Genomic DNA, 8843 nt, shown 5'->3' with positions numbered 1-8843 from the left:
GTCCCAAATGGAAAGCGAACTAATGTTGTACTTCTCCATCAGCTTGAGAGGAAATTTTCAGAGCCAAAGCGTGAACAGGCGTCCAATGTGGAAAAGGCCGAATCCTTGGGGGTAGCCCAGCAAATGCCAGGTCTCACTGAATCCAGGAGACTAATAGTTGTTAAGATGACCGTGCTTTGTGAAGCCTTAAAACGTGTGTGTGGGGGGACATTCAGTCAACAAAGTACATCATTTTCAGGTGAAAAGTGGGACCTTCTAACAAAGAACACTTCTGTATTATATACTTTTGTATTAATAAGGCAACAAAATTACCAACTGTTCATTCTTTTTGTAGGCGTTATTTTTCATCCGGAAAAACAAGTGCACAGTATGAAATTAGTATGAGTTAGAAAAATATTAAATGCTTAGCATTTGTAAGTAAATGCATGTGGATAAATTAAAAGAATTGTGCCTTTTCTCCCCCTCTCCCTACAGGACGCCATACAAGTTTGCAAGAAGTTTATGGAACGTGACCCTGATGAATTAAGATTTAATGCGATTGCTCTTTCTGCAGCATAGCTTGTTAACAATGGAAACACCAAATACTGTATTATTTGCAACAAAAATTGATGCTGCCAAACACTAACTCAAATTTTTGATATTTTCGTTAACCTGATTAAAACTTTGTGTGACTTAAACTTTGACTTAAGTTTGTCATTACACTGTGCCTTACATTCTTTTGTCCCTAATTAAAACTGCCCCTTTTCTCCCCTCCTTTTTCTTTCTTATAAAGAATCTGCCTTGTTGGATGACTAGGAGTAACTTTATTATTCTCTTTAATGGGTGATCATGTATTTGGGACAAGAACAATTTCCATCATCAGTATAAGCACCTGTATTGCATTGTCTGTATATTAGCATATTTATCAAAAGTTTCTTGAGTGTCTCCTCGGAATGAGCTGGGCACAGTGGCAGGAGCTAGAGGCATAGGAGTGAACACGATACACAAATCCCACGGTCTTGAAAGTGATGTTCTGTGAGAAAAGACAAACAGCCAGCGTATAGTTAATAAGCTGCACACCCGGGATAGAGGCGATGTAGAGAATTCAAGTAGAGAAGCAGCAGTCAAGAGATCAAAAGACAACGTGACATTGGGCAAATCTGCTACTACACAACACCTCTTTAGAATGTTGAAATACAGGGAGGTTACTTTGAGGACTAAAGTGCACTTGACTCAACCAAGCTATAGTATTTTCAATGGCCTCATCAAATGCATGTGACAGTTGGACTCTGACTAAGGAAGACCAACTTAGGAAGAGAAAATAATTTGTGTTTGAATTTTGGTGTTGTAGAAGAATATTGTAAGTATTATGGACTGGCGAAAGGACAAACAAATGTGTCTTGGAAGAAGTATGGCCAAAGTGTTCCTTAGGGGAAAGGATGGCAAGACTTCATTGTGTATGCTTTGGTCATTGTGTATGCTTTGGTCATGTTCTTAGGTGAGACCAGTCCCTGGAGGGAGGACCTCATGTTTGGTACAGTAGAGGAGTGGTGTAAAAGAGGAAGGCTCTTGATGAGATGGACCGACACAGTGGCTGCAACAGTGCGGGCAAGCATGGAAGCAGTTGTGAGGATGGTGCAGGAATGGGCAGTGTGTCTGTTGTGCATAGGGTCGCTATGGGTTGGAACTGACTGGGTAGCACCCAAAACAACAGCATGAGGATTCCACTGCATTTGTTCAAAGGGAGATGGTGAAGGCTGAGCATTAAAAGTGGCAGTCGTGTAGATGGAGGAATGTGAGTAAAATTGGATCTGTTTTGAAGGGGAGTAAAAGCTTCTGTAGAGTCATAAAGGGCAGTGAAAAAGTGGAAGGGAAGCTACAGAGTTGGATCCAAGGTTGGCCAGATGGGATGACCATGCTCTCTTTTTAAGGGCTGTTATATGATTGTTTACAATTTTCAAACTCAATGGATTGTGTATTTGAAACCTGTATTTCCTTTCTGAGATGTATATTTTAACTGACACAAAAGTAGGGAGCCAGACTGGAGAATGAGTATATAAGTTAGGAGAAAGATCAACCTGGGCCAGAATGAATTGAGTATGTTTGAGTTTGTACACCGGGACCCCTGGAAGTGTCATGGGTTCTGCATTGGGTTATGCAAGGTCAGCAATTTGAAACCATCTGTGCAGGAGAAAGACGAGGCTTTCTGCTCCTATAAAGATTTACAGCCTCAGAAGCCTTCTCCTATAGGGTCACTGTGAGTTGGAATCTACTTGATGGCCGTGAGTTTGGTTTTGTGTTTTAGGTGTCTGGGTGAAGCACTGGGCTTATACACAGGTGTCTGGGTGAAGCACTGGGCTACTAACTGAAAGCACAGTAGTTCTAACCCACCAGCTGCTCCACAGGAGGGAGATGAGGCAGTCTACAATTGACAGCCTTGGAAACCCTAAGCAGCCATTCTACTGTCTTACAGGGTCCCTGGGAGCCGGAATCGTCATTATGGAAGCAAGTGTTTCTCATTTATACGGCATACCCTGAGTGAGTGTAGCTTCGAAGCGGTGATTTAGCAGAAGTACAGTATTATGCCATTGGCTCACACAGCAGACTAGAGCCTCCTTAATCGAAGGATGGTTACATCGGTATGACCAGGGAGCTTGTTATTGTGAGTTCCAAACTCTTCCCCTGCCCTTCTAATGTAAAACCTGCCTCATCGTTTGTTTGTTTTTCAAGATGCAGGAAAATAAATTTTGTCATTTTCTCTGCTCCTTTTGATTTCAAAGGCTGACATCTTTAGAGTAAACTGAGGCCTAAGATTCAACACCACAAGGCATCTGTGCATGTGGCTCTGGGAGTCCAGCGAGTCGGCCATGCACCCTGGCTCATTCTCATGGACCTTTTCAGCGTGTTTGCTTTTGAGTAAGAGTTGTTCTAAATCCCTCTCGGCTTCTGTGTTCAGGGTCGTGGTTCTGAACCTGTTGCCTCCACCCACTTGAGTTGGTGAGCGTTCTAAGTATGACAGTTACACATTGGATGGGGCTCTCCCCCCTGGATCCCGGGTGGGGCTATACACCATAAAACAAGAAACCCGTGCTCATGGCGTCTGTCCCGACACGTGCCGACCCTGTGTGCTAGACGACACGTGTGCTAGAGGACACGTGCTCCATGGGCTGGCGAGGCTGTGCTCTTATGGAAGCAGACCTCCAGGCCTTTCTTCCGGGGCCTCGGAGGGGGTTCAAATCAACCTGTAGGTTAAGAGTCAAGGGCCAACGTTCCCTCCCCCAGCGGCCCTCTCTACACACGAACGTCATGTGTTCTGAGCAACGCCAGATTGTCTCCTTGATAAGGTGGTTGGTAGGAAACTCTGGTTTAGGGCATGGTGGTGTGTAGACTGCACACGACCTATACTGAAAGCTATGCCACCACCTGAGTGATTTAAAGTAATGAAGTGGTTGTGGAGTGGATTCTGACTCCGGGTGACGCCATGTTAGCTTAGGAGTGAGACCGTATGCCCAGAACGTGCCCAAGGCTGATTGAAAGTAGATCGCCAGGCCTTTCTTATGCGGGCCGACGTAAGAAGCATTTCTGATCTCCAGTATGAACTCCCCCCCCCACACACACAAAGGTAAAAAAATAAATGAAAGATGTGAGCATACAATGAAATTGTTACAATTAGAATGCAAGTATCAATAGTTTCAGCGTGAGAAAAACTGAATTGCTTGGGTGTGTTTGATCAGCAGGTAAAGGGAGCTGGTTGTCCCTGAGAGAGCTATATGTGATAGAGTGTCCTGTAAGGATGAGGGGAGGCCCCCTCTATGTGCTGCACATGTTCTGTGACAGAAATAAATGGCTCGTGGCCGTCTGTGTATCCCACATAGGAAAGACTTGAAGCACATGCAAAAGTTGTAACTTAGCTCTTAAAAAAATGCAGCCAGACCTGTCTGCTGAACCATTGCCTCGCTCACTGAGCGCTCCTGTGTAGAATAATGGGGCATAAAGATGGCCCTTGGATTTTCCTTTGGGGCCGCAGCAGTGAAATGTCATTCCTCCACAGCCTTCTCCCCCGACACCCCAGGGGTGGTATGTGTCGTTATTCTACCTGGAATACTGTGTGTGAAACCAGGTGTCCTCTTGCCACAGCCCCCGGCGCTGCAGAACGACATACAGGCTGCATCCTAGTGTACACCGCTGATGGAATGCCACACGGTTTGTGTTTTGCGCCCTGGAGATCCAAGCTGGCTGTTTCATAGTCTGGGTATAATTTAAAAGATGCATTCTTAGGAGGCCTTGATCTCTTTTACAAACACCATGCAAATGCCACACATACTTCTCTGCTGAAAGACAGTAACAATATTTGCTCGTATAGCCATATTCTGGTATGACTGGATAATCAGGTACATATGAAGTATTCCAGATAACAACACAAGAGCACGGGCGCCATTCGAAGAACTTTGGGAGAGATGGCTTGTGGGCAAAATCGGCTTTCTCGGGGGTGAAAATAGTCTGTGGAAGCCGATGCTGCCCCTTCCTGCCTAGGTTTCCCCCTGGCAGGCAGGACTTCAGTTGCTACAGTGATTTAGAGAAAGCTTGTTCAGCTCTGCAAAGCTAGTCACCGCAGCTCTTGTGTATTTTCTACCCGAGCACAGAAAGCCTAAAGAGGCCTCTGTCACTGAACTCCGTCCATGCGGGGGATCAGTTTAAGAGCGGGTTCCTTGTTGTTCTGAGGACTCCCTTCTGATCAAAGAGAAAGCCAGAGACCCTTGTTACATGGTTGATCTTTTAAGTCATTAGAAATGTAAGCAAACATTTAAAAACACGAATTTGTTTAGAATGACAACAAGCCCATTGCATAGAAACATGAAGCACCTTTTAAGGCAAAAATAAAATTTCCAAAACACAAGTCAGATCTTAATGCAAAAATAAAATTTCAATCAGCTAGGAAAAGGTATTATTGGGCATGTTTGCAGGTCTCTCTAATATCTAATTAATAGAAGACAGCTGGATTCTCAAATCTGTTTCTGCATTTAATATGCCCCAAGATATTCAGCATAGTGGGTTATAGGCTGGGCTACTATAAGGTCACCAGTTTGAAACCACTACCCACTCTGAGGGAGAAAGATGAGGCTTTCTGTTCCCTTAGAGAGTTATAGTCTCAGAAACCCACAGGGTCAGTTCTACCCCATCCTATATAGGGTTACTATGAGTTGTAATGGACGGGAGGGCAGTGAGGTTGTTTGTTTGTTTGTGAGATATTGTTTTGGTTGACAGGTCATTGTTTACCAAAGTGGGGGATGCCACCCCACAAGGAATGCTGGAATGATCCAGTGGGGATGGCTGCACGAGCAGAAACCTACACTTTTTCTGAGACGATGAACTATAATACAAAAGTCTTTCATTGCCAGGGAGGTGCTGAGTAATTTTTTTTTTTCCTGAAGAGGAGACAGTAGGCCAAATAAGTTTGGGGACTTGTGTCATACATGAAGAAAATTCCGGCTATTTTTGGAAAAGAGAGAAGTATGTCAATAGCCTTTTCAGATCATTGAAGCGCCCTTTTCTTTGATGCTGCACCCAAACTCAGTAAGCGGTAGCTTCCTAAAGATGAGCTGGAAGGTGAGATCGGAAATCCGGAGCGTTGTCTATATTTCCTGTCTAAATATCCGTTGGTCGGTTTTGTACTTTGATCAATTCTTTTGCCCATGCATGGTTTTGCATCTTCATTTGGAAAATATCAGCTCACTAAATGATGCAAATCTTCCAAATACTAACATTTCACTGTGGAAATGAAAACTCACATTTGTTTAGCGCACCACTGTCTCATCAAGAAAGTCTTAAAGAACCTGTCAGGCCAACAGTGGTGGATCCAGGTTCCCCCAAAGGAAATTCTCTTTCGGGAGCTTAAATTTTGTTAGCAACAAATATGGTCAGATGTGTTTGTGGCAATAAGAGGCGAGCTGCTCATTGTTCTGAAAGTGCCTGCTAAGTAATCAGGTCTGAGTAACTAGTTTGATTTTGTCATTGGCAAACAGGGTGCTCAATCAAAGAGAAATGAACTTCAGCTCCTTCCTTCCGCTTGTCTAAGTCTTTAAACTTCATTGTCATCTACTCAGATCTCTAGGAAGTTGGTCATGCTTAGCTGAACATGTGTCTGAAATATCCTTCCATCTAACGCAGGAAACTAGAGCTTTCCAGTTTCCTTCTTCAAATGAATGAGAATGGAATCAATTTGTTTAGCTGGGAGAAATCTTGAAGATCTTTTGACATCACCTGCTCATGTGAGTTTCATGTGGTCATGACAAGTTCAAGATATCAGAAACACTTGTGTTAATGCCACATCAGATCCCGAGCCATGACTCCTTGACTAGTGCTCTTAAATTGTGCTCTGGGTGCCCTTCTTTTAACCTCAGACTGGAGAGCAGGATCCTAGTGTTCCCAGTCATAGATTCTAATAGAAATTTTGCCGTGTAGATATATATATATCTACACACACATATATGAAAATCTTACACATATATAAGAAAATGCTTGCAAATTAAGATTTCCTAATTTCTAGTAGGAATATGTCCTTGTCTTGGTGGTTCCCAAAGTTCTTGTAATTCTGAAAGAGGCCCTGTCTCCTTTGCCGAGAAATCAGAAGCGCTGGATCATGCCTGACACCCATGACTGCATACTTGATCCAGGATTCTATAGAAGATCCTGATCAAAAGGGGGAAATTGCAGAACAGATTAAAAAAATTTCATGAAATCCTTATGTTCTAAAGCAGCGGTTCTCAACCTGTGAGTCACGACCCCTTTGAGGCTTGAACAACCCTTTAACGGGTCACCGGATTCATAACAGTAGCAAAATTACAGTTATGAAGTAGCAACAAAAAATGATTTTATGGTTGGGGGGTCCCCACAACATGAGGAACTGTATTAAAGGGTTGAGGCATTAGGAAGGTTGAGAACCACTGTTCTAGACCAGGGGTTAGGCAAACTTTAGAGGCAGAAAAGCCCATCATGTCCCTCACAACAATTTAAACATTATCTGAGAGCCATAAGTACATTTTTACAACCAAATGAAATAATTCACTATTATCTGAATAATATCCTTTAAAATTTTTGGATTTTACTTCAGTGTCGCAGGTATGTACTGAAAGAGACACTGAGGGCTCACTCGAGCTGCAGGTTGCTGACCCAGGTCTAGAGTCATAGAGACTGGATGATCCCCCAAAACGATTGCCCTAAAATAAACTTTAAAACTGTAACAGAAAGTACCCCCTGACGTCTTTGTAAAAACCAAATAATAACCAAAACCCATAACTCTATAGGACAGAGTAGAACTATTCTCTGGTGTCTGAGACTAGGTCAGAAAGCCTCATCTTTCTCTCACAGAGCTGCAGGTAGGCTTGAACTGTTTAGCAGTGCCTCACCCAGAGCAGCACCAGGGCACCTTTAAAGCCAGATCACAATTTTTGCTTAAGTAGAAAAGAACACCTGCTTTGAGCATTGTGCTCTTTGGAGACCTAGCTGTGTGGGCTCAAAGGAGCCCTGGTGCCACAGCGGGGTCACTGAGGTCTTCAATAGGAGAGGGAGTACTTGAAACCCGTGGCCCCTCTGCCACCCAAGGGTGAGGCAGGCCGCTTCCATCAAGATTTACAGTGTCAGAAACCCGGGAGTGGTTGTACTGTGACGTTGCCATGAGTCAGAATCCGCTCCACATCCGTGGGTAGAGGGGATTCGGTTGACGTCAACTCGAAAGATTAGATAAGAGCACGTTCGTGTTAATGGGTGAGGAATAACAGAAAAGGAGGGCTAGACTAGTTGCATCACGTACACGGAACTGCATACGTCAAAAGGGCAGGACGAGTGTGTTTGGGGACACACGTTCTCAGCAATAACAAAAATGAACTTATGAAAAAGAATAAATAAAACGACAGGCATGATTCGGACCTCTAGCAATGGTCTAAACACCCCTGCTTCTCGAACGGGTGTCAGACCAACTCTGATTCTTGCCTCTGACTCTGGAGTGGGTTTGGGCAAATTAGGAACACCTTTACATGGGGTTTTGTGAAAATTGTCCATGAAGGACACAAAAGAACATTACAAAACAAAGTAGCTGTGTTTATTTCTATCACCCCCAAGTTTACACTAAATTCCTTTGAAAGCAGTTTTAGAATTTGGTGCATGACTCGTCCTATTCAACTGATTTTCAAAAGAATTCAAGTAAGAAGATGGGCTAGATAAATCAGGTTTATTTCCTGGCATAAGGGAAGTGTACATATTTCTTCCGTGGCTCAGAAATGGCTTTATTTACAAAAAAAAGAGAAAAATTCCCAAAATAGCTGAGGTTAGCAGACATGCAATTTAGCACGGGCGATTGGAATTTTGGTCTTTCTTGTAATAATACTATACCTAAGCACACTGCTTATTAGGAAAACATTTTTATCTGAATCTTTTCCTCCTGAGGGCCAGGAGAGCTGTTTTTCTTTTTGATAGCTGTGTTGACCATCTCTAAATCACCCTGAGCAATTATTTCAACTTTCTAAGTTATTTCAGTAGTCCATGCTGCATTTATAGCTATTTGGATTTTGATGAATTCCAAAGTGGCGCTAGAGAGACAGAACAAGGGCAGTTAATTCCACACATATATGGCTATGGTAGAACCGGTTTTTCATTTTGATTACACTAGCTACGAAGAAAATCATTAAAACCTGAAATTTATAACTACCCCTCCTGAGGAGAAAGCCGGGACTTTCTACTCCAGTAAAGAGTAGGTCTAGCCTGCTCTTTAGAGTGGTTATGAGGTATCAGTTCAATGGCAGTGAGTTTGTGTGTGTGTGTGTGTGTGTGTGTGCGCGCGCGCGCGCGCGCGCGTGCGTGCGTGCGTG

At 43.4% G+C, this 8843-nt stretch overlaps 1 protein-coding gene across 1 annotated transcript in view; it reads left to right on the top strand.

Annotated features, from left to right (window-relative positions):
- Positions 1–677, top strand: part of UCHL3 (ubiquitin C-terminal hydrolase L3) — a 58405-nt gene extending 57728 nt beyond the window's left edge. Inside the window, exon 10 of the mRNA XM_045287079.1 lies at positions 475–677. Coding sequence (XP_045143014.1) covers positions 475–558 — 84 coding nt within the window. The 3' untranslated portion in view covers positions 559–677. The remainder of the gene's footprint in view (positions 1–474) is intronic.
- The last annotated feature ends 8166 nt before the right edge of the window (positions 678–8843 follow it).

Source organism: Echinops telfairi, unplaced genomic scaffold (assembly GCF_000313985.2).
Source record: "Echinops telfairi isolate 266 unplaced genomic scaffold, ASM31398v2 ScPeMD7_11;HRSCAF=52, whole genome shotgun sequence".
Classification (NCBI taxonomy): domain Eukaryota; kingdom Metazoa; phylum Chordata; class Mammalia; order Afrosoricida; family Tenrecidae; genus Echinops; species Echinops telfairi.
This window is presented reverse-complemented; position numbering and strand designations above follow the sequence as displayed.